Source organism: Triturus cristatus, chromosome 7 (genome assembly GCF_964204655.1).
Source record: "Triturus cristatus chromosome 7, aTriCri1.1, whole genome shotgun sequence".
In the NCBI taxonomy this organism is placed as follows: domain Eukaryota; kingdom Metazoa; phylum Chordata; class Amphibia; order Caudata; family Salamandridae; genus Triturus; species Triturus cristatus.
The window spans coordinates 1,533,174,666-1,533,200,184 of NC_140590.1; the positions used below are offsets into that span (position 1 = coordinate 1,533,174,666).

Below are 25,519 nucleotides of genomic sequence, written 5' to 3' on the forward strand. Positions count from 1 at the left end.
ATCACAAACCACTCACATGAATGGAGCAATGAAGAGTGGAAGTCCCACGTTCTTAAGATGGTCTATCTCACTACAAAGTCACAGTGGAGCACGAAGCTGGATAGAACTATGAAAATGCAGATGGCCTTTCCTGACGGATTTGCTGACTCAACAACTGAATTCCTCCAATAGTGAAATAAGGTTCTGGGTAGTCTGATCTGGGAACGGCATCTGTTGGGACAGGAATGTTCCCTACATGGTGTGCAGTTATGGTCCCATGCACTGAGTGCCCGACTGCAAGTTGATGGAATGCTGTTTTTTTATACTGGCCTCAGCATTATGCAAGTCCAGTGTGTGTGTGTGCAAAGGCATTACCTGTCCCTTCACATAACTGAGGTCCTGAACATGTTCTGGACCTTTCGGGTCACACCAAATGTGCAATTATTTCCCTGTAATTAGACTATCTTCCCTTTGATTGGTTTAGGATGCAAAGCAGTGGTAGCAGCATACTGTGTTTTGTAAATCAGTAGGTGTGACCACACCTTTTTATCTGTGTCATCATAGAGGAGGACTACAGATCCACTCATGCAACATTCTGCCTGTATGTGCTATCCCAGATCCTAGCACTAACATATAGAGTACATATTATGTATGTATGTGGCTTGCGTGGTACATGCATCGTCCGCATGAGTGAACTAGAAAATGCAGACAGAGAATCCACATCCCATTTACTTTTATTGTATAAAAGTGGGTGCTCTGACACACTGGTTATTACAGTTCCATGTTCTCTTTGACCAAGGAAGGAAGTGGTCCTAAGAGTACTCAAAGGATTGCAGTGAAATGAGAGCTGGTGCGCGCCCAACAGCCATCCTCCCAGATGTGAGAGGACATCACCTAGAATCTTACCCAGAAAGAAAAAGCTGTTACCCTGTCCTGAATTGCCTAGAAGCCAAACTGTCTGCTAACAGAGGTAGGGAGCCTGCCAGCCCAGCAGGAGGTGTGATTATTCAGGGGGAACCAGAAGCATCTTGGCACCAGACGTTTGAGGATCTTTCCACACAGGAGGATTTAAGGAAGCGACCTGCTTGCTCTAGGGAAAGTGAGTGCAGCCTTTCCAGACAAGTGGTTCCATGCTGTTGTGACCACAAACTGTGCCTTAGTAAACTATACTGCTACATCAATGAATTGTGCTGTAGCAGGTTATTGCCACCCTTAGAAGACTGCATTCAGGTAGCCTTGTGACCCATGGCCTAACTGCCCAAGCAACATCCAACGCGAAGGCCAGAGGCGGGCTGGCCGCCAGCAGGAGACCTGTGATGATGACAGAGCTCTGTACACCTGGCACACTCAGAGTGGCAGCCTCCATTGCTGCCTGTTGAGATCGCGGGCCAAGCGTGGGAGCACATTCAGCCTAGCACATCCTGTGGTCACTGTCAGTGGCAGAATGTGTCCATTGCGGTGAGAAAATAAAATGCAAGGACTGAAAAAATGGACTGAGTGCACAAACTAGTAAAAGAAAGGGGGTAATATCCACCTGCATGTAATACTCGCCCAGCAGAACCACAGCCCTGGCGATGGAGATAGAGAAAGAGTGAAAGAGAGAGAGAGAGAGATAGAGTCAGGGAAGGAGAACCCTAGCCCCAAGCGCAGTTGACCAACACCAGTGAAGCATTTAAATTGTTTGCTTGTCTTGTGTAGTATTGAATTTTCTGTGTGCATTGCAGTACTTTGGACTGGAAAATCCTTTATTGAACTGTAGGGCGATTGTTGAATTCTGAGTTTGAAGCACCCAGACACTACCTACCTAAAAATCCTGTTACTTTTGGGCATTTATACTATTGAGCTTGTGTCCCAAGTATGACGAACGTGTATATGGGCATTTTTTAGGAGAAACGTCCTACATTGTTCAAGATACATAGACGATATTTTCATTATTTGGAGAGAAGGACATCTCAATTAATTCTGTCTATGGATAAATCTTTGTGACCAAAATTTTAAATTCGGACCTAAACATAGTAGGGAACGAGTTTTGTTTCTTGATATATGGACTGAACATGAGGATCAGCAACTGCCGGTATCATTATATATGAAACCGACAGCCAGGAATACACTCTTACATTGTGACAGATTTCATCCTTGCTGTTAAAAGCAAGGAATTACGTTTAGTTTCCCCGACTTACCAGAAACTGTACCAACATTACAGACTTCGTGAAGAAACATTTGAACCAGGGGTACCCTAAAAAGATGGTTCATGATGCTCTAAAAAGAGCCAGGTATTACAACAGGGAAAGTATGCTCCAGGATAGAAGAAAAGAAAATGAGGACAAACTGGTGTGTGTAGTATGTCATTCAAACCTTGACCATAAAATCAGTCAAATAGTAAACTCCCAATGACACCTACTCAACATCAATACCTCAGTACCTCAGTGATGTTGTCTAGACCAACTTTCTCATTCAGAGAAAACCGCACCTTGTGAAATATCTTAGTCAAATCTATAATGGACAGTGAACATTACTTCATTCAGAAATGTATTAAAGGAGAGAATCCTATAAAAAGGAATCAAAAATGTGGGTCATGCAATGCATGACTCATGCATGTGAAGGAGTGATTGTTGCTGACAACATTACAGTTGCAATTAAAAAGAATCACCTTGAATAAAATGACAAATTGTAGATCTTCCAATGTGATAAACCTCATTTTATGCACATGTGGTCGGGGATATATAGGAGAGACTGGTCGAGAGTTTAGAGTGTGTTACAGTGAGCACAAATCTGCCATTCGTAACTGCAAGAACGTGGCTCCTTTAGTCCAACACTGGATTCAATTTGGTCATACGGAGAGGATCTGACATGGATAATTATTGAGAAGATTCAATCCAGCAAACGAAAGGATGAGAATGTGTTATGCAAAAAGAGAGAAGTGTACTGGATTTTTATGTTGAATGCGCATACAAGGAGCTGGAATAAGATGCTCCTGTGGGAGAATGCCATTCAGTAATCGCCTTTGCGCTGCTCGGGTAGGATGTCTCCCTTGTATGCCTTTCACTACCCATCCCTAAGATGTCTCATGACCGGGAAGGAGGTGCCACCAGCACCTCCCCCTTTTAAAATATCAGCCCTCTGTAGTCATTCTTTCTATTGTCTTTATTTTTATGGGTTCTGATAGTGTGAATGGTATTTCTTGCTTATTGAATGTTGCAGTCTAAAGTTCTTTTTTTCTTGGGCCTTTGGTTACACAGTAGATCACTTTCATTATAAGTGTTAGGGTTTAAATCCAGCTTAGCTGTCTCCCCTACAGGACACGTTTTGTAAAAACCTTTTGTAAGAGTCTATTCGACTGTCATGGTGTCCTCACTAGAATGTCTCTTTTAATGGGGAGAAGGTTCTCTTTCAACAGGGAGAAGGTTTGTCCACTCTATGTTTAGGTCTCGCCTGACCCAGCGCATGCACTGGTCTGGCGAGACTTATTGAGAGGGCTCCAAAAAGTGCTACCAGGCCAGCCTAGAGCTACAGTGCATGTGCGCGGGCGCGCGTGTCGCGCTTTACCGCGATTAATTTCACTTTCGCGGCCGCAGGGCCGCTTTGATGTTTGATCGCGATCACTTTCACGGCCGCTTTGATGTTCTCCGTGAGGCTTCAATAGATTGCAGCAGTTAAAACAAGCATTGGCATAGCCAATAGGTCTCGCTTTTGGGACCTTATAAGTGTTTAGTTATGCAACTGTTGCATGGCTAAACACTTATAAGGTCCCAAAGGCGAGACCTATTGGCTATGCCAATGCTTGTTTTGTATTGCCCCAAATTGCACTGTGTTTGAGACCGAGGCCGATTCTTAGGATGTCATCCTCTGTTTAGGTCTCGCCTGACCCAGCGCATGCGCTGGTCTGGCGAGACTTATTGAGAGGGCTCCAAAAAGTGCTACCAGGCCAGCCTAGAGCTACAGTGCATGTGCGCGCTTCACCGCGATTACTTTTACTTTTGCGGCCGCACGGCCGCTTTGCATAGCCAATAGGTCTCGCTTTTGGGACCTTATAAGTATTTAGTTATGCAACTGTTGCATGACTAAACACTTATAAGGTCCCAAAGGTGAGACCTATTGGCTATGCCAATGCTTGTTTTGTTTTCTCCCCCGTTCTGGCGTGGTCACGTGATTCGAGTCGAGCATTTAATGCGGTGTTCTCCGAGTCAACGCCTTACAGTGGTTGCGGCAGCGGGACTGCTTTGTGTATCCTTTAAAGTTACTCATCTCTGTTTTCTTGGAGATCAAGGTACGGTCTGCAAAGACGTAGCGAATCCAGCACCTTTTACGGTCTTTTTTTACTTTTTTGGGCCGTTTATGGCACTGTTTACCTGTATGGAGGACATGATGTTCTCTCCTGGGGGTGGGGAGCTTGGTCTTTGGATACTTGTGCCCGCTTCTGTAGATGCAACTGTCGTTTCTAGACTGCTATTGCTTTGCATCATTGGGACTACGTTTATCTTTGACACCTCCCTTCCCTACTTCTCCATGGGGCACACCTTCCATCAGGTGGAGGGTTCACAGTTAAAGACTTACAGGCTGATTTTATATACTGAAGCTTGTTTTTGCCGACTATGTAATCTTGTTTCTTGAGGATATTAGTTTGGCCTCTTATTTTTTCAGAATAAGGTCTATGCCCCGTGCTGTTTTTACCTCTGTACCCTTGTGGGACAGCCTCGGTCCCAGCACCATGCCCCTTGAGATCTACTCTGTTGCAGTGGCATCATTGCTGGGCCGATTATCTATATTTATATCTCTTCACTGTGAACTTCGAGAGTGTATCCTCATGATTTTAAGGGATACCGTCCACTTTACAGTGTATTGTTGGGTTTCTCTTCTTGCATGTGTGCTAATCTGGGACTCTTGCTCTGCTTAATTCTCACTTTTAGTGGCTTTACAGTAACCTGTTATGATGACTCTGATGCAACAACTTGTCCACTGTGAAGTAATTCCACTCTCTCCTATCAACCTGATGGCCTCTCCCGACCTGTGATAAGGGCTGAATTGGCTAGACACGGACTATCCGCGGTAAGTATATGCTCCTCGGTTAGGGATTTTCTGGTTCTAGTATTTCTGTTACACTAAGAGCATTGCCCTCTGCTTTTTGATGTTTTCATCTATTACAGGGGCTTTCTCAGTGGTACAGGGGATTTCGGGCCAGTCTGTTAGCCTCCTCTTTTTGAGCCTGTACCATAGACTTTAGTAAGACCATTGTCATTGGTGGTAGGTCCTCTTTATAATCTTTATATATGTTGGAGACGCACCAATTTGTTTGTGGCAAATGGGCCTGTCTGTGCACACAATGTTATTCAATATAAGTTGGCATTATCTTATGTTGCTGTCTGGCGGTTGGTATCCATGACACTTACCGATATCTACTATACGATCTGGGTAAACACAGCTCCCATAGTCTCTTTCCTGTGTTTAACTGTCTGTTGGAAATTACACATGGATATGTGACTATGAATATATGCATTACTTGAAATGCAAAATAACAAATCATGTATTATACAATAAATGTTGTTTGATATGAATTAATTTGATCGGATGGGTTATTGAACCCATTGGCTCCAATGTAATATTTGTATCCGTTCGGAGTCACACCAGTGTTAAAGTAAGGAGTGTGCAGATTTCTGTGTTTGATTTGTACTTTATTCCTTTGTTTCTGCCACTCTACATCCATGTGTTCAGGGGCTCTCTTATGTCCTCTAAGCAAACTCCTGATTAGGACATGATGCCTTCTTGGCAAACGCTTTAGCCAACCAGTGACGGTTGCTGTGAAGACAGGTAGGAAGGAACCTCTAAATTTGGCAAAATGTCCCCCCCCCCAGGTGATCAAAGGCTCTATCTCCTACTGACCAGGTTTAACAGTGGGCCCCCACCACAGTCGAAAATGAGGAATTTAGTGTATATAAATTGTGTGGATTATGGTACATTTTGACATGGAGCACTTTTTGCTACTGACGAGATGTTTAGCTACCTCCAGTTTCAAGTATAGATTGAGTAGCAAAGAATATTGGCAGAGATTTAGCCATTTCAGTCGGCATCAAAAATGAAGACGTGAGATTTAATACAGTTTTGAACACCAGGACTGAGGAGGAAGCTTATATGAGAAAGGGGAAAACACAGCAATACAGGAGCCAAATAAGGTGAATGGACAGAAACTGGAAGAGTTGGATCAATTCAGAGCATAGTGTTGAGGCTGTGCATAAATAGTAAGCATTTGTGGTAGGGAGAGGATGTACTATGGACTGTCTAAAACGCCACGGAGGATTTATAAAGAGCTCTATTCTTAGCTGTTAGTCAGCCAGCCTCTAGGTGGTAATGCAACATGTAAGGGTGGCATGAATCTAGTTAGCTTTTATAAAGCTTCTGTCAACTCCAAAAATACACAAGAAGATTTTGTTTTCTTCTGTCGTATTTTTGGAAGTGTGGAATCTTGAGCCTGGTCTTTCGAGAACTTCAAAAGACATCCTTGATTTTAGGAAACAACTTAAGTAATGGTCATTTAGGGGAGAAGGAGAACCAAAGGTATGAAAGCAGTAGTTGTTATCAACAAGCTCCCCTTGTCAATCTCTCTCAGCCTCTTGGATAGTACTCCATAATTCAAGATATCTAGATTTTTTTATTTCAAGAGTTTTTATTGGTTGTTTTCAGAAAAATCAAAACACATAATAAGCACATACAAAAGGACAAAAGCATATAACCAATATGAAATCAATAAAGACATAATACATTGAAGGTTGAGTATGAGGTGGTAACATGACAATCTAGGTTTTGCATTCCGAGTTACATGTCAGACACTTTGTTAGAGTAGACGTAGGGCTGTAGGAGCCGCCTTGGATAAACTTCTGTTGTACAATAAATATACAAAACATATTCTGTGCAGGGGAAATAAAAAGAATACAAAATATACAACTACCGGAATGCATCTATTGTGTTAAAATATACAATGACAGCATTTACCTACTAGTGTCGTACAGCGATCTAGTGTGAGAGCGTCTCATTTAGGGGACTAGTTAGACAAGCCTCTGATATTTGTGTTTCATGGCGGTTTATGTGAATTGAAATATAGATCGAGGCAATCCCACATGTCTGGGGGGGGGGGCAGGGGGGGGCGTCCATGGTGAGTTCTGGAGAGCAATGTTGTCAGCACCCCTTAGGTTGGAGACCAAGTTTAACGAACACTTGTAAGACGCTTTTCGCGTGTCTTTCCAATTGTTTAATATGATCTTAACCGCTGCTGTCAGGAGTAGGTCTAGAAGTGCCCTATCCTGGTCGTTCAGTGATTCTACCCTGAGGAAGCCAAATGTCAGCGTGGATGGTTCCCTTTTGATGGAGCATGAGAATAGTTTAGAGATAAAGCTAAAAACCCTGTCCCAAAAAGGTTCCACACATTTGCAGAATAGTAATAGATGGGCAAGGTCACCTATCTCCTCCCTACAATTCCAGCAATTAGGGTCTTCGCAAATTGTGTGTGAATGTAAACGGGCTGGTGTTCAGTAGGCCTTATGTAGGAGCCAGAATTTTGTCTGGGAAAGGGCTGGTGAAATTTTATTCCGCGAGACAGAGCTCCATGTTTTGAACCAGTCATCATCAGAGATCATGGAAGATGAGTGTGAATCCCAGAAGGATATACGCTTCTTACTGAGGGCAGATTGTTTTGGGTGGATTAATTTGTAGATCCAAGAGACCTGATGCCCTAATCTATTTATTCTTGCCACGTATTGTGGTAGGGAAGGGGGTAAGGGAAGATATCTAGATTATTACTCCCAAACCCTACACAGCCACACTGACATATTTCATGATTAAAAAAAAAATACAAAACAGATAAATTAAAAAAATTAACAAATGTTTACATTTGATATTGTATACAATGGCATGTTAGGTCTGCACATATCAAATAGTGGTCTTCCTTCAAAGCACATAAACCAGAGTGTACTTGAAAGTATTTTCTCATTGAGTAATGGGTAATGTTCTGACACTCTGAATTAGCTTTAATGATTTAAAAAACTGATTTCAAGATGATGATGATAATGTGTATTAGGAAAGCTCACAACTACTAAGAAACAGGGTGTACTGGCATTAGAAACTTATGTAGTGTGACACATAACAGAATCTAGATGAGATAGAAAATAGAGTTTTTAGAATTTGTTCAAAATAGAAAGTGTTTTTGGTCAATCAGAGAAGGGAAATCATATTCTAGGCATTTACAGACAGGTATGAAACTGAATGGTCTACAGTGCCGACTATTTGGAGTAATGAATGTAGAGGAAGATGAATTCATATTGAATCTGTGCCCAATAAATTGCTTGGGCTGCATGATAGGCAGCAAACTGACCCAAGAAGTTGCGCTTAAAAAGAGCCCCTGGAAACTGACTGTTTAGTGAAGAGACTCCACAAGGGCAGAAGTACGAGCCAATCTTCTAAGACCCAAAATGAGATAAGACACAAGATTCTGCATTACCTCGACCTTAGCCAAATATAAATAGTATAAATAAATGCAGTAATACCACCTTGACAAAATTATTGCTTGGACAATAGTTTTCCTGAACATGGAAGGCAGGAATGGGAGACTCTTTTATAAAAACGTTAAGCAGAAGAAAAAACGTGATGCATGCATTCCTAGCTCAGAGGGCCACCACTATATTGACCATGGAATGAGAGAGCAAAAAATATTGCTTCCATCTTCCTCAATCATAGTTGAAGGATGCAATGTGTCAGGGACAGTTTTTAAACTTCTGTGGAGCTACAAAAGCATTTCCCTCAATGTGAATAATCATCTGCAAAAAATAAAAAAGGACTTCAGCTCACACAGGAGCAAAGGGCGTGAGATACATATTAAATAGAGCAGGGCTAAGTGGGAATCCCTGTGGCATCCTGTACCTCAGATTTAAAGGAGGACACACAAGGGGTGGAAACAGATTAAGCCTGATCTGTAAAGGGCACGGTTCCAGTCTTTTCCTTGTATCCCAGTCTCTCATGAGCAGTTACAGAATCAGAATCCGAGACAGTATCGAACATTCCTTCTCATATGACTAGATGTGTCCTGCTGGATGGTCAACCAATGGTAATGGATATTAGTCGTTTTGAACATATCTCTTTATTACAGTTGTGATCACTTGAGGGGCGCTAGGTGGCGCACGAGCCGAATGGCCGCCATTGAGTGAGGCTCCTGCAGTCCGGCCGGACTATTTCATTTATCCTCGTCCTGACATATTGCTGTGCCATGGGGCGTATGGGGGACTGAAGCGGAACACATGAGGAGGGAGTGGAGATCAGAGGAGTTTGCAGCGATCTTCGGCAGGGAATCGTGCGGGGCAGCTGTGACCGGGCTGCACTCCTGGTCCATCTGGAGCTGTGAGTGGGGCGGAGTGCACGCCAGATGAGAGGCGCACATGTGGTGACTGGGCCGCTCTACTGACATGGCGGCGCTGCGGCAGTAACGCGGCTCTTTCAGTATCGGAGCCTGTGTGTCCACACATTGACACACATAATATCAGCTGCTCGGCCCACTTTTCTCTTGGTGGGTCCTTGATTTATCGTCCGCCGGGAGTAGCCCATGCTTTCCTTCAGGCCTGTGTGGAGGCGGTCTCCATGAGAGCCCTTCAGTTTTCCCATTATGTGATTCCAGGTGATATCAATATTCATCTTGACCAAAATAACTCAAAAGACACACGTGAATTTCTTGATATCTGCCAATCTGCACAGCTCTCTCAATGGGTCGACCAGGCTACTCATCTCGGTGGCCATATTCTTGATCCTGTCCTTTCCAACTTCCCTATCTCAGTCAAAGCTCCACTCCCTGTCCCTTGGTCTGATCATTATTTAATTCCCTTTTCATGGCTGGTGACCCCCCCCGGTGTCAGTCCAACGGTCATAAACCAGCGTTCAAGAAGGTTGACCCCCTACTTTATGCCAAGGCGCTAGCGGCCAATAGGCCACCTCTGTCACAAGACCTTGATCAGTGTCTTGCTGCCTTTTCCAACTGGCTTCGGGGCTCTTGGGCGGCCACAGCCATACCTACTTCGGCTAGACAGTCTAGGGCCTCCCCCTCCAAACCTTGGTTTACGGAGGATCTGCGTCTCCTCAAGCAGGGTTGTAAGAAACTGGAGCGCTCTTGACGTCTTAGCAATTACTGCCCTTCAGCAAAGAGGCAGCTTAGGCTGGGTCAAAAAACCTACTATAAAGCGATCTCTTCTGCTAAAAGTGCTTTCTTTGCCACTCGGATCGATCAAGCCAAGAATAATTTGAAAGAAATTTTTTCGATCGTTCAAAGTTTTCTGTCCCCTGTTGCGCAGAGCTGTATCCTACCAGCAACCACTGCTTGGTGTGAGACGCTCTCTACATTCTTCCGGGACAAGATTCTAAAGATACAAGGCAGCTTCTCTGCCCTGCCTATCTCTATTGGGCTCGTGGGTCCCTCTGTCTAATCTCTTTCTACTCCTGCTGTACTGTCTTCCATTCACTCCCTGTCCAATTTCTTTCCGGTGGATCTGTCATGCACTCTGAGAATTCTTCAGGGTCTGAAGTCTGGTTCTCCGGACGATCCCTGCTCAGCAAGACTTCTGGCTTCAGTGGCTGAAACAGTAAATGAGGAAGTTAATTTTATTATTAACTTATCCTTGCAGGTTGGCAGGGTTCCTGACTGTTGGAAGCAGGCCAAAATTCTTCCCCTACTGAAGAAATCGACTCTCGATCCTTCAGTGCCGGGTAATTACAGACCTATTTCTCTTCTCCCTAGCCTGTCTAAGGTCTGTGAGAAGATAGTAAACAGACAGCTGTCTGAGTTCGTCGAGAGCGCGGATCTTCTTCACCCTGCCCAGTCGGGCTTCCGCCCCTCCTTCAGTACGGAAGGGGCACTTCTGGAAATCTCTGAAGCCATACGGGAGTGTTTAGACGCTGGCGGGAAGGCCGCCCTGGTGCTGCTTGACTTGTCGGCGGCCTTTGATACTGTTCCCCATTCACTGCTGCTTGACAGACTTTCGAAGATTGGTGTGTCGGGCGCGGTTTGGGGCTGGATTAAATCCTTTTTGGACGGCCGCTACCAGCAAGTCTGGATACCCCCGGCGGCTTCTTCACCTCTTCAAGTTGGCACGGGAGTGCCCCAGGGTTCGTCTCTTAGCCCCCTCCTGTTCAATATCTATCTTACTCCGCTGGTCTTTCTAGCGGAGGGGTTGGGGGCTAAGGTCATTGCCTATGCCGATGACACGCAACTTCTGTTCACTTGGGACAAACAGGGGTCCTCGGTGGCCCACGTGCAGAGGTGCCTTTCCTCGGTCTTTGAATGGATGGCGTCGGCACATTTAAAATGCAATGAGGATAAATCCGAGATTTTGATGTTCGGTGACTTCCCCTCAGGATTCAGAGAGTCTATCTGGCCTCCTGAGTTCCCACCGCCTGTTTCAAACAGTCAGACCGCAAAGAACCTGGGTATCTATTTCGACAGTAATCTCTCCTTTTCTAGCCAGGTTACTTGTCTGACCGGTTGCTGTTTCGGCCTTCTCAAAATTTTGAGAAGATTGCTTCCGCTGTTGCCTCAAGCGGCTAGGGAATCAGTGGTCCGGGCTCTTATCTTGTCCCGCTTGGACTATGCCAATGCCCTCTATGCTGGGCTCCCAGCCTATGTACTCAATAAGCTTCAAGTTACCCAGAATGCGGCTGTCCGCATGCTGGGTAGGCTGGGTCCCAGGCAGAGTGTGCACGGTTACCGTCGTTCTCTTCACTGGCTACCGGTCAGGTCCCGGATAGCCTTCAAATCTCTCACCCTTGCTCACCGCGCCCTGCATAGACGGGGGCCGGGCTACCTTCAGAAACGGTTCTCTTTTTACGTGCCGGGGCGACACTTGAGGTCTTCCGCTCTCAGGCTTATGAAGGTGCCTTGCTTCCAGCGCCATAGATTAGGTGGCGCTTCTCTGGTTGTGTTTGCTGCCCGTGCCTGGAATGCGCTCCCCCTCTCGCTTCGAACTGTCGAAGACACTGGGGTTTTTAAGAAACTGCTAAAAACTTACCTCTTCTCGTAGGGTTGAGCTTTAATTCTGTCCTTCCTTGAGTCGCGCCGGGACACTCCTTCGAGTATCTGCGCGCGTAATAAAAGTAAATAACATAACATAACATATCGCGGAGCAACTAATAAAAATGGGAGAACCCCGTACTGAGGCGGTAAGCACAAACGCTGGAGCAACAGTGATATATTCAGCCTTTCTCGGAGGCGATCATCAACGGCGCTTTATACGCACCAGCTTACACAGACAGTAACGCCACTCGGCGAAGGCGGCATACCTCACCCAAATGTTGAACCGAGAAGGTGGGGGCAGGCGTAAGGCAGGCGCTATATTTCAACTACATCATCGGGTGACTCACGCACCGGTGTAACTGAGGCCTAAAGCGCGCACTTTCGCGGTTGTGTGGACGGACCAGGAGAGCGGCAATGTGCATGGCCACAATAATACCGCATAACAGGAAGGTCATCATCTGCAACGGCGCAGGAATATAAAATCTTCTGTAGCAGTGGTGCGCCGCGTGCCTAGTGTAGCTCACGAGGGTGGGCTGGGGCAGCACCACTGCGTGCGATAAAGCCGCAGCGGGTAGCGGGCCGACCTCGGATAGAGGCACAAGAAAAAACAATATACCTACAAGAGGTGGCTGTATCCATCCAGACACTTACAGGCGCCGACGAGAGGAGACAAGCTGTGGACGATTATGGTGGTTGTCCTGTAGTGACTGCGCGCAGGCCATGGGCATAGCAGCCTAATATCTCGCATCAGACCACATACTCTGAGCAAGCCCCTATGCCATAACAGAAACAAGCAGAAAACAACAAGGGCGAACCACAGAGAGCGCCTGTCTCGCTTCCCCTGCCTTTGCGTAGTACCCCTTGACAGTTTTAAGTGCCATAATGGGAAAAACAGACACACGCCAACCGCGACTCACGTTCGAGGCTAAAAAAAGCACCCGACAGCAACTGATAGAAGAAGATAACGGGGCAGAATGAGTACAACGAGATCACCCAGCGGACTCAGGTGATTATCTGAAGTCAATGCTGGCGGAGGTACGACAGGGATTCGCAACTATTGCAGACAAGATGGACACGCTGACAACTCGTATGGACGCAATAGCTCGCAAACTCGAAGGGCATGAAACACGCATAAAAGATGCCGAACAGCGAATATCCGGGACGGAAGATACTACAGCCCGCATGCAAAAAACAGTTACACAAATGGATAAGCTGTTAAAAATCATAGCAACCAAGAACAAGGACATAGAGGCATGCAGCAGAAGAAACATACGCATTTTGGGAATACCGGAGAGTACAAACACGGGCAAGATTGAGGAGTATGTTGAAAAACGTATTAGAGAGGTAGTGGGAACGGAATACCTGTCCCCACACTTCATTGTGGAACGGGCTCATCACTCGCTCGGGCCACAACCACCTCCGGGGAGCACGCCCAGACCTATCATCGTGCGCCTCTTAAATTATAGAGACAGAGATACCGCCTTACGAGTGGCCAGAGAGAAAAAACAATTGCATTATGAGGGAGTGCCCTTTACCATGTATCCGAATTTTACAATGCATGTGCAAGAGGAACGACGTAAATTTATTTCTGTAAAACCAAAACTGAGACAAGCCTAACTAGACTATGCCCTACTCTAGCCAGCTCGGCTTCGTATCACCCATCAGGGAACCCACACGATCTTCACTACACCTCAACAAGTGGAAGGATTCCTCAAAAAGATCAAGAAACAAAAGAACGTATCTCCTGCACCGGACGACTCTCTAGGAGCACAGACATCGGATGTGGAATGAGAACTAGCAAGGAAAGTTGATGGAGTATGGACAAACATTTTCACTGTGTTCCACATGAAGCATTATATCACCGTGGCAGGAGATTCCATAACTGGTTCCTGATGTTCATGGGACACACAACATGACTGAAGTGCCGCTAAGACTAACTAGGACGTACAGTGCGCAAACAGCCGGACACCCTCGGAGCTTCCCCGGGAACTTGGTCAGCGACGCTGACCACCTGGAAAGGCGAGAGGTACCCATGGGCCACCCAGCAGAACATCCCCAAAAGGGTGTACCCGACTATGTTTCTTTTGCAGTATACGTTTTTGTTTTTAGTTGTCTCCATTTCAGAACTAATCTGGGATCAGTTGGAGACTTGTATTGTAACAGGGGGATCTTTTGGTATTGGGGAGGGGGGTGGGATGGATGAACCTGGCATAATTGGGATGCTTCAGTGGGTTGGGGGAGGAGAGGGAGGGGAATTTACATGTTTTGATATCACTGGCAGGTATATCATGTTCAGGTATAATGCTTTTTTAATCCAACAATTGTTAAACATTGTCGCATTTTTATGGCATACATTTCGTAGTGGGAGGTTGCGTGATGGCTTCGGGAGATGAATGCACACTGAAGGTACTGTCATGGAATATCAGGGGCATAGGAGATTCGAGAAAACGTAGGCAGATTTTGACATACTTGGACCGACAGCAGATACAAGTAGTCTTTTTACAAGAAACACACATTAACCCAAGAACCCCAAACACATTCGCCAGCAAATGGGCGGGCACGAGATTGTTTGCTTCCTATTCCTCATATGCCCGGGGTACAGCCATACTGATAAAAAAGCAGACACCGTTTGTGATGGCTGGGGTGATAAGAGGACCCCAATGGGAGATACGTTATAGCATGGGGGCGGCTGGGTAGAGAGTCGGTTACCTTGGAAAACTGCTATGGCCCTAATGTAGATACACCTGAATTCTTCATTATGGTGTGCGGGAAAATACTCGATGTAGGATCCACTCATATAATACGGGGAGGCGACTTTAATGTGGCCCTACACCCGGCCTGTGATCGGTCTAACCCTGCACCATACCATTATAATAACTCCCAAGGGGTGATGCAGGGAATCATGGAGGAGGGCGGATTAATAGATAGCTGGCGCTACCTCCACCCACAGGTAGAAAGTAGGCACGCAATTCACGTCACATACGGAGACATGGGCGCGTATTGACTATTTTTTGTTGTCGCGGGGGTTGGGTTCCACCATCCGCAATGTTGCTCACCCTGCTAGGACTTTCTCAGACCACTGTCTCGTGAAGCTAACGCTGGCATTGCCTGGATATGATCGACCCCGCCCATGCTGGAGATTGCAGCCACACGCTATGTCGGATGCTGTCTTTCAAGCTGAACTGGGAGAGGAAATAAAAGACTTCTTCGTTAGAAATAAGGGGTCCGTGGATAGTGTGGAGGTACTATGGGAGGAGTTTAAGGTCACCATCAGAGGGTACTGTATATCCAAGAGCTTTGGAGTTCTTAGGGACATACAAAGAACGATCCAAAAATTAGACCGGGAACTGAAGGAACTAGAGAGGAGGATGGGGGGGGAGGAGAATCAGGGCAGGCACAGATGGAGACGCTGTCGGAATACGAAGAGACTGCGGCAAGGGAGGTGAAATTCAAAGGGCGATATTGGGTGGCTTGCAAATATGGTGAAGGGGAAAGACCGGGAAAAGCGTTGGCAGAGGTGACGAGATGTCCACGATTCACGACTCATATACTAGAGATAGAAGGGCCTGGGGAATTCATATTATGACACGCCTGACATACTTAAGGTGTTCACTGCGCACTACAAGGCGCTGTACACGTCACAACGACATGGAGCAGTGGAGCTCGATGACTTCATGGGGGATGTAGCGCTTGGGTGGCTAAGTGATACGCAACAGGTTCATCTCTAAGAGAATCTGGAAGCAAGTTCCAACTCTGGGCAGTCATGACAGAAAAGAAGTGCCCACCAACTGTCTTGCTGCGTAACTTAGGGACCTGCAGACTGCAGTGAAAAGCTGACCACAAAGTGCGAGAAGGGCACCTAAGGGTGAACTACTTAAGCAGACTGCCCTATGGATCAAATAAATCTGGCTATACAGGAGTCTTTCTTTCACCAGAAAGCAGCAACATTAAGCCAAAACCGGAGAGATATGAGAACTGCAATAGCCACCACAGGGTAAACTGGCTTCAAAGTGTTCTAATAGGCTGTACAGGCGAGCCCAAGTAGATGGCATTGCTGTAATCTAAGCATGATGAAATAAATGCATTGAGAACTAGTGACCTTCTGGACAGGAGTAAACTGAGAGAGAACATGGTTTAAGCTGAAACAAGCAAGATTTGACCACAAGGGCCACATTGTAGTATATACCAAGAAACCGTAACTACTGATCTTTGCCTATAATTTGCCATTCTGCCTAGTTTTAAGTAATGTTTTGATAATCAGTCATGTAAGGTTGTGCGTTTCTTTAATTTTCTCTTCCTCCTTTAATTAGTTGATATATTGTATCTGTCTGTCTTGATTTGTTCCAAACAAACAAAGCTTTAGAATTTAAAAAAAAACTGCAAGAAAGTTCAAGAGTGGTATGATTTATTTTTTGATTTTTTTTCCCCCTTTTTATATTTTTTGAAGAAAATACAAAAAACAGTTCATAGGAGCGCCCTCCCACCCCCCCCCCTCAATGAGAGAAAAAAAACGACATATAAATTAGGAATAGAAGACACAGCAAAAGAAGAAGCAAAACACATATACTGTAGAAACAACAGGAGATAAAAAAAAATAGCAGTTATTGAGAGTCATGTGGTAAAAATAAAAAGAGAGAGAGAAATAAGAAAGAAAAAACGTGGTGATTATCCTGTCTATGCCAGCCAAGAGGTAAGATTGTCACACACCTCGAGCCCCTTTTTCCGGCCTTTACTACCCTTTCTGGCGTAGACAGCGATTTCTAGGTGATAAGTTGCAATAAATCTGGCTAACCATTGTGAGAAAGAAGGGAGCTCTGGATCAAGCCAGGCAGATGCCACACAGATCCTCCAGACTGTCATTGCAATGAATGTTAGGCCATCTCTTTTCAACCGAGAGGTTTCAGTCTGTGTGCCTAACATTATGATAGTAGGATTTAAGGTTATAGGCTGAAGTGTGACTTCCCTTAGAAATTCCTGTATGCGGTTTATTGTGTAGGAAAGCTTTAGGCATGTGGCAAACACATGAATTGAGTCAGCCGCGTACTCCGAGCATCTAGGACAAAAGGTGCCTTGGCCAGTCCCCCACTTTGCAATCTTACTAGGAGTAAAGTACAGGAAAAAGATAGTTTTAAAGTGTTGCGCCTGTAGTTTGGCTGAGATTAAGATATTCTGTGATAATGTAAGTGAGTTAAACAAAAGTGCTGCTATGAGAAGTAAGTTTATTATGCCATTTGTCAGCTATCTTTTGTAAGTCATCAGGGGTCTGTCTGTTTATAGTGTTATATAGAAGGCCAATTCGAGGGGTTAGTGGATTACGTAGCATGTTTAACAAGTCGATTTCCTTGAATCCTGAGGCACCCCTGACCTTCCTAGACAGAAAGTTAGAGACAGAGAGATATTTAAAAGCGTCTTCGCTTTGGAGCTTAAATTTGGTCAATAAGTCAGAGAAGGATATTACTCCCTCGCTGGTCATGAGATCTCCTAATTTCAAAATACCAGCCTTATGCCAATTTGAAAAGTAAGCCTTGCCAAAAATGGCAGGTAAATTGCCATTATTTAACGTGGGAGTATAATGATTGAATCTGCCCAGCCCAAGAACTCTGCTGATACTACGGAAGACTTTAAAAGAGTTCAGTAGTGTCTTAAATCTCACCCGTTTGTAGTATCCGTAGGTGGTTTCTCGGAGTAGACAGCCCCAGGATTGTTCACCCAACAGTAACTGAAATGGCGAGGGAAGCCCTGTTGTTTGAGGAAATGCATCGTTTATAACAATACTGAACTGTATTGAAGTACCGAAGCCCAATGATAAAGAATAATGTTAGGGAAAGACCACCCCCCTCGTTCTTTAGGTAGGCATAATTGTTTTAAAGCCCTCCTGGATTGGGAATATGACCATATAAACTGAGTAAATATTTGTTGGAATTTTTGTAGACTTATTTTGTTAAATTCCAGAGGTATGGTTCGAAAGAAGTATAAAAGTTTAGGAAAATATATCATCTTTATGACATTACATCTGCCAACAAGGGTTAGGTGTAGGTTATCAATTTGTTTCAGAGCCTTCCTGGTATGTGTGGCCAATGGAGCTAAGTTGTCTTCAACAATCTCATCCATATTTGATGAGCTAGAGACTCCTAAATATTTAGCTTTAGAGACCACCCTGCAATCAATCCAGGGTATTTGACTGTTTGTTATTATTTGAGTTTTGTTTTGATTCAGGGCATAGCCAGAGAGCTTCCCAAATTTAGCCGTCTCGTTTTCAATGGCCACAATAGCAGTTGAGGGATCGGGTGAGGTGATAGCCAGATCATCAGCGTAGGCCATAATCTTAGTAGAACTGCCTTGAAAGTTGACTGCAGTGATCTCATTATTTCTCTGAATTTGCTTGATAAAGGGATCCAAATAGAGGGCAAACAACAGAGGGGAACAAGGGCAACCCTGCCTGGTGCCCCGGGAAATCTCAAATTGACCAGTTAATTGCCCATTAATAGTAACACAAGCAGTTGGCTTCACATAAAGAGCTTGTATCGCCTGTAAGATTTTTGGCCCGAAGCCCATTTTACTCATGACTGCCCATAAGTATCGCCAGGAGACCCGGTCAAAGGCTTTTTCAGCGTCTAAGAGTATAAGTGACATCGGGTCTCCGGCGGCCTGTGCGGCGTCAAAAAGATTAATAGCTCGTCTAACATGCTCAGTTGTTCCTTTTTTCGGGATGAACCCATGCTGCCACTCTGAGACCAAGGAATCAACCACAGAGGAGATTGAATCGCAATTAATAAGTGTGATGGGTCGATAGGAGCCCATCTCTAGGGGGGATTTATCCTTCTTTGGAAAAATAGCTATTCCGGCCATAGACCAGGAAGCTGGAGGCAAAGCCCCGTTAAATATAGAGGTTATTACTTCTGTAAAGATTGTTTTGATTTGTGGGGCAAAGATCTTATAAAATTGTACTGGGATGCCGTCAAGACCGGTAGCTTTTCCGTCGGGAAGACTGTTGACAGATTCCATTATCTCATCCCAGGTAGGAGTTAAGTCTAATAAGACCCTGTTGTCTGGGGGAAGAGATCTAAGATTGATCTCACTGAGATAGCAAGTAGTCTCCCTTGTAATTAAATCATTGGGGCCCTGGTTCTCCTCGATATATAATTTAGAATAGAACTCCTGGAATCCCTTTCGTATGAGATAAATATCATTGGTCTCATTTCCCGATGGAAGTCTAATTGTATGTATCTCGCTGTTAGAGACCTGTTGTCTAGTCCGGACAGCCAGATGATGTCCAATACTGTCGCTACACTCGTAGTTTTTTTCACGTGAGCTTGCCCATTTTGCCGCGTTTTTTTCTGCGAAGATTGCCCCAATTTCAGCTCTGGCCAACACTACCTCTTTTTGCACGGTCTCTATGTCTTGCCCTGTTTGAATACAGTAGACTAATTTAGTTTCAGCTATCCTTAGCTTCTCCTGTAAATTATTTATCAACATCTTCTCTTTTTTATTTTTGCGGACTGAGAAGCCGAGGGTTTCCCCCCTAATCCCTGCTTTTAACGTATCCCATACAGTCATAAGAGAGGCTGACCCAACGTTAATTTCTAAGAATTCCTTTAGCCATCCCTGCATGTGAGCCTGATATGATAGGTCCTGAAGCAGAGCTTTCTCGAAGCTCCAGGCAGAGACCTCTTTGCACTTACCTAGCCCTCTGATGTTAACAATGAGGGGTTTGTGATCGGACATAAAGCGTGGGGCTATTTCAATGTTGCAGTTGTTGATAATTGAGGAAGAAAGAAAAAAGTAGTCTAACCTAACAAGGGTGTGATGTGGGGCTGAGAAAAAGGTGTAGCCGGGTTGAGAGGGATTCAGTCTAGCCCAGCAATCTCTTAAACTGTGTATCTGTGCAAGATTTGTCAAGGCCTGAAACACGAGGGGCTTTCTTTGTATTTCCAATGGCTATCAGACTCCCAGTTGCAAGGCAGATGCAGATTAAGATCGCCGCATAAAACAATAGGGGTGGGCCAGTGTGCTAATTCCCCTGAGACCAGGTTGATGATTCCAGGATCATCTGTGTTGCTTCCATAAATTGAACAAAGGGTAAAAGGGGTATTATTATAGAGGTGGCACTCAGTGATAACCCATCTGCCTAGGGGATCAGACTTGACCCGGGGTGAAGAAATAGAGAGTATTCTCTCAGCGAGAATTCCAACCCCCCTGGTTTTAGAGCCTTGAGTGGTGGCCCCCAGGACTTGGAAGCCCAAGGAGTCTAGAAGATGCTTCTGGGAGCCCTCTATGTGAGTTTCTTGTATACAGTAAATATCCCCCCCCAGAGATCGAAGTCCCAGTGCAACATTTTGCCTTTTAGAGCGATCATTTAATCTGCATATGTTAACAGACACAATTCTTAATACATCTAACTTAGCCATTTAAAGGAAAAAAATGAGAAGAAAAAAATAAGTAATACCACATCAAACTCTCAAATTCTTGTCCTAATCTGGAACATGTGAATTTTAAGTGTGTATGTGTGTGCGCAGAAAGACATAAGTAACTAGAATTTAAATTTTCTGTGTCAAACTTTCCCATTGAGGTGCCATCCCCAACCCTCCCCCCTCCCCCCCCCCTTTTTTGAGCAATCAGAAAAGTCCTGAATGATGGTAATCAACCTAAGCTCGACTGCCAGCCACACCGGACTGAGAAAAAAAACTTTTACTCTAGTTTGATGAATCGACCAGGAGCCCCCTCTTACTTTTTTTTTTCCTTTTCCCTTCCCCCCCTTTCCCTCCCTCTCTTTCCCCAAGAGGGTTTATCGCTTCCCCCCTTTGGTAAAAAAAAAAAAGAAAGAAAATAAAGAAAATGTGGAAAGGCAAAGAGGCTAAAAAGAAATAGAAAAAAGAAAACAAACAGAAGTCACTATCAAGTGAAGTCATATAAAGTCAAAAGGGTTCGCATCATATGCTTAGTTTAGTGATCAACAAAGTAGTTAAATATTATTTCTTTCTGATTTTGAGTTCCTCCAAAAATTCCCCAGCTTTGATCTCGGAGAGGAAAATCTTGGTATTCCCATTGGAGATCACTTTGAGCCTTGAAGGATTCATAAGGTACACTTCCGCACCCTGCTGTTGAAAAGGAGAGATTAGCTGCCTCATACGCCATCTTCGTTCAACAGTCTGATGGCAGAAGTCAGGTTTGGAAAAGAATACTATCCCGTTGGCTCCTTTCTTTGAATTGAAACGGGCCTGGTCATATATCATCGGTCTGAGAAGGAAATTTCCGAAATAAACGAGGAACACTCTTGGTTGTCCCCCTGATGAATTGCCACTGTTGTGTTGTCGCTTTTGATGGAAGGGGAATCGATGCGCCCTCTGTACTTCATGGTCCCAATCCCAGCCTGGATGGTCGGGGAAGGAATCTTGTAATAGATTAACTATTAAGCGCCTTGGATCGTCCCCTTCCTTCCCCTCCGGAATGCCAAGTAAGCGGAGGTTGTTCCAGCGCTGGCGATTTTCCTGTTCCTCGATCTTTGCCATCATGTCCATCATACAAGCTGTATTGGACTCCCCCTGTTGTTTGGTGGCCAGGGCTTCCGTTTCCAGGTGTTCAGTTCGTGCTTCTATCATAGTAACTCTATCACAAATGTCGACACAAGTCTTATTCAATCGCCTCAGCCCGCCCTGTAGTTTCTTAGCAGCGATCTTGGCTAAACGGTTGTCCGTCTGAACCTCTTCATGGAACTCCTTGATGGATGTTAGGATGGAGGCTAGAGAAGGCTCGGAGAAGTCTGCTTGCAAACTCTTTGTGCTCCCCCACTGAGTAGCATTTAGCTCATCTTCGTCAGGTAAGTATGACATCTGGGAGTCGGAGTAGTCCCACTTAAGCTGGCTGCGACGTTTACTTTTGCTGAAAGATTTTTTGTGGCGCAAAACCGTGCCTGTATCCTTGTGTGAATCCTCACTGTCCCCTTCACTGGCATCCTCGGATCCATCCTCAAGAGAGGAAGTAGGTGTACCGTCAGAGATCGAGTAGAAGTGTTCTGCTCCTGCCTCCGGGGTCCAAGGGTTCCGGGAGCCTGAGGGCACTACCAGACTTTGAATGACTTTATTAGTCCCTGCTTCTCCAGTGTCAGGAGTGAAAAGCGGGGTCCCAGGGCTAGTATCACTGTGTAGATTGTCTGAACCCAGTGTTTGTTGGGAAGGCTGAGTCAAAAGGGTTGTGGCATCGGTGAGTAGTTGTACAAGAACAGGGGTTTGGGGGACGCCCTCTTGAATTCTTGCGGGTTCAGAGATCTTAGCAGTGTCGATGTCTGGGCTATTAGGCATGGCGTAACTGGGCCTGCCCTCTGTTGTGTCCCCCTGTTGCAGTGCACCTGTCTTTGGGCTCTCTGCTGGTGGATGGTTAGTGGAGGAAATAAGAGTTTTAGTGCTGGGGTTTAAAGGAGTTTTTTTAGATCCCAGGAAAATTTTTGCGGGTGGGGGGGGTGTGCAGTGTTAATGTTTTTAGGCTCTCCGGATGTATCCCCTACCCCGGATTTACTCCATAATTTGCCTAACACTTTTTTGTCCCCACTAATCTCAGGCTTTGTCTTTGAAGCTTCTTCTGAAGGATTACAGGCGGCACCTTTAACATCTTTGGCGTCCTTTAGATCCTTGACAGCTGCAAGCGTTTTTTGCTTAGAGCCTCTCCGTGCCCCCCGGGCACTCAATGTTTCTGCTAAGTCCGTGTAGCCTCTCACCCTGATTTCCTTTAAAAGGAAGAAACCGGTGGTTCCAGGACTTGCTTTCTGAATTTCAGGCTACTAGAGAGGCCGGGGAGAGGATTGCCGCTGCTAAAAAGTATGAAGAAATGAAATGCAGCACAGCCCAAGCTTGCGGGTCGGAGAAGGTCACCGGTGTCTTACAGATGGCACGTTTAACCCAGGCGATCCTATCCAGAATGGGACCTCCCTCGTGAAGCAGCAATCTTGAAAACAGCCTTAACACTCTTCCTGCATCCCGAGAATGGCGAGCGCGGTAATCCAACATCCCGGTGAGCACCGCAGGACAGCTAGTCGAGCGTTACACATCCGGTGTGAGCAGCCGATCAGCGCGAGCTCAGGGCGATTCCATCTTGCTCCCTTCTGCTGTATCAACTGTGAGTGGTATGATTTTAAACAGTGTCTCCTACTTCTTTTTTACAATTTGCACCTTAGCCTCCTGTGTCTCTTCTGTTTTGGGGGGAGAGAGTGTCAGAGTAATGTACAGAAGATCAAGCGGAAAAAAACAGCATGATACATAGTCTGACATGAAATATAGAAAAGGGAATGGAATGGTTAAAATAGATGTCATCCCTATACGCACAAGGATAACAAAGAACTGCAGTGCCATGCCTTTTAATGGTTTGGTGTGTTTTCATTAAGCCATGGATGCGCACGCGCAGAGAGTAATATGCTATTTATTACCGTTGCTGAGAGTGGGGAGGGACAATGACTCACAAGGCACATGTGCATATACACTATATATAAACACACACAAGACATATATAAGCAGATGAAGGTCGAAGCACGGTTCAAAAAAGCATAGGATAAAACAAGGGTATTTAGTATGCAGTGGGACGACCACATTATGTGAGTTTAGCAGTCAGTAAAACAGCTGGAGGACAGAACGCCCAAACAATAGGTGTAAATTAAGTTAGTAAACTCAAGATGACAAGAGCGGAAATGAAATGGCGATATGTTGCTTGGCTGGAGATGCACAACTAATGGTTCATGAGCAGCTGTCGGCCCGTCAGTCTTGAGGTTTTTCTCAAGCAAAAGTGTTTTTGAGACCAGTCAATGATGAGATGAGATGCAGCAGCAGGGTACACCAGATTCTTGTGAGCAGGGTGATCACAAAGGTTATGTAACGTATTGTATTGTATTGTATAGCACTTCATACACCTAAGGCTGCCAAGAGGTAATATCGTTTTCACCAGTTACCTGGCATCATTGAGGAAATGTGTGGTTCGAAGGTTGCTGGATGTTGTCTAACCTATGTGGGAGATATTGAAAAAGGCACTCCAGGATGCAGCTTGAGAAGCTAACTTAATTTTATTAATAAAAGAAATCGAGAGTATAGCATGCGACGATTAATACATGTGTGATACCCATTGGAAGAATTATTGTTAATATAATTATCACTAACAGTAACATTTGTCAAAATAACTGTCTGCTGGCGATACAGATGGCCGTGCAGCAGTAATTAAACTAAACCAGGCAGCCTGTGTGTGTTTGTATTTTTAAAACTGTACATTATGAATCCATTTGTGTCTGTGAATTTTAAACATGAAGTACAAACTTGCCAACAGGTTCGTCCTCCCATAAGGCAGATTTTGAAAGAATATAATTAAGAAATATGTAATTTAGAAATAACACTTTGATCATGCGGAACAAACTTACAATTTTGCGAAAAAAATACAAATGTTGGGGTCCGCAATTAAAATAAAAGCGTGGTTAATATTTTACAAACATGTAATACATTCTTTAATCGAGTCATTTTACCAAGTTCAGATATTTTGCAAATAAAAACAACATTTAACAACCAAGAGACATTTCTCTGTTAAAATCTTTTTGCCTTGCGATCATTTAGCATAAAAAGTTTAAAACACTGGCGTCCTTAATTAAACGGATTTTTTGGGTTGACCAGCTACACTCTTAGTAAATTACTTTCATCTACATGGGCATATTTCAAATGTAAACTACATTTAAAAATAATTTTCAACACTATTGCCCGGAAAATTTCTGATACAAAGTATGGTTTATAATATTTTAAGATAAAACATTGTAATATATTGTTAAAGCTCGAAATACCAGATTTGGTCCTGCGCCACGAAGTTACAATCCTTGCTACTATTGGGTCCAGGTGGGGCAGCTCTGGGTGTTGTCATTCTCGACTGGTCTCCCGGGGGGTTCAGCACTTTCTGCCCTAGGTCTCAAAACGCGACTCGCGCGAGTTACAAATTGTTTTCGTTACCGAGGAAACAAGCGGCGGCACGTAGTGACATCACTGTCGCTCACGTGAAGAAAATTGAGTTCTCCACAGCCAAGCCATTAATGACTAGACCGCGCGAGTTCGTTTGTATCAGACAGCGACCGGTCGAAGAATTTCAGTTTCAAGTATCATACGGATTCAAAAGTATTTTGTTTTTTAAATCGTAGCAGTAACAAATAGAATACATCTCTAAAAAGAAAGTTCTATGTAAGGGAAATCTGCTTGTTAGAAAGACTTTCTAGCCAATGTTGTAGCCATCTTGGAATGGGATAAATTTCCTGGCAAAACTGAAATTTACAGTACAGAACAAAAAACACTTTTTGAGTCAAGACTATACCTACAGTGCTGTTATCACTTGCTGTAATTAGGACGGAACTTAGTATAAAACAAAGGTCTAATGACTTGTTTGGGGGTGGGGAGGGGGGCCTAAAAAGGGGTGGGACCCCGTCAACATAGCTGCCAAGCTTTCAGATTGCTATGTGTGACATTTTTGTAATTTCAGTGTAATTATGAGTGACATTTC

At 44.6% G+C, this 25,519-nt stretch overlaps 1 protein-coding gene across 1 annotated transcript in view; it reads right to left on the reverse strand.

Annotated features, from left to right (window-relative positions):
• CIMIP1 (ciliary microtubule inner protein 1) overlaps nt 1–24,985 on the reverse strand; it is a 130,421-nt gene extending 105,436 nt beyond the window's left edge. Inside the window, exon 1 of the mRNA XM_085619297.1 lies at nt 24,816–24,985. Within this exon, the coding sequence (XP_085475423.1) occupies nt 24,816–24,892 (77 nt within the window). The 5' untranslated portion in view covers nt 24,893–24,985. The remainder of the gene's footprint in view (nt 1–24,815) is intronic.
• Nucleotides 24,986–25,519: the final 534 nt, after the last annotated feature.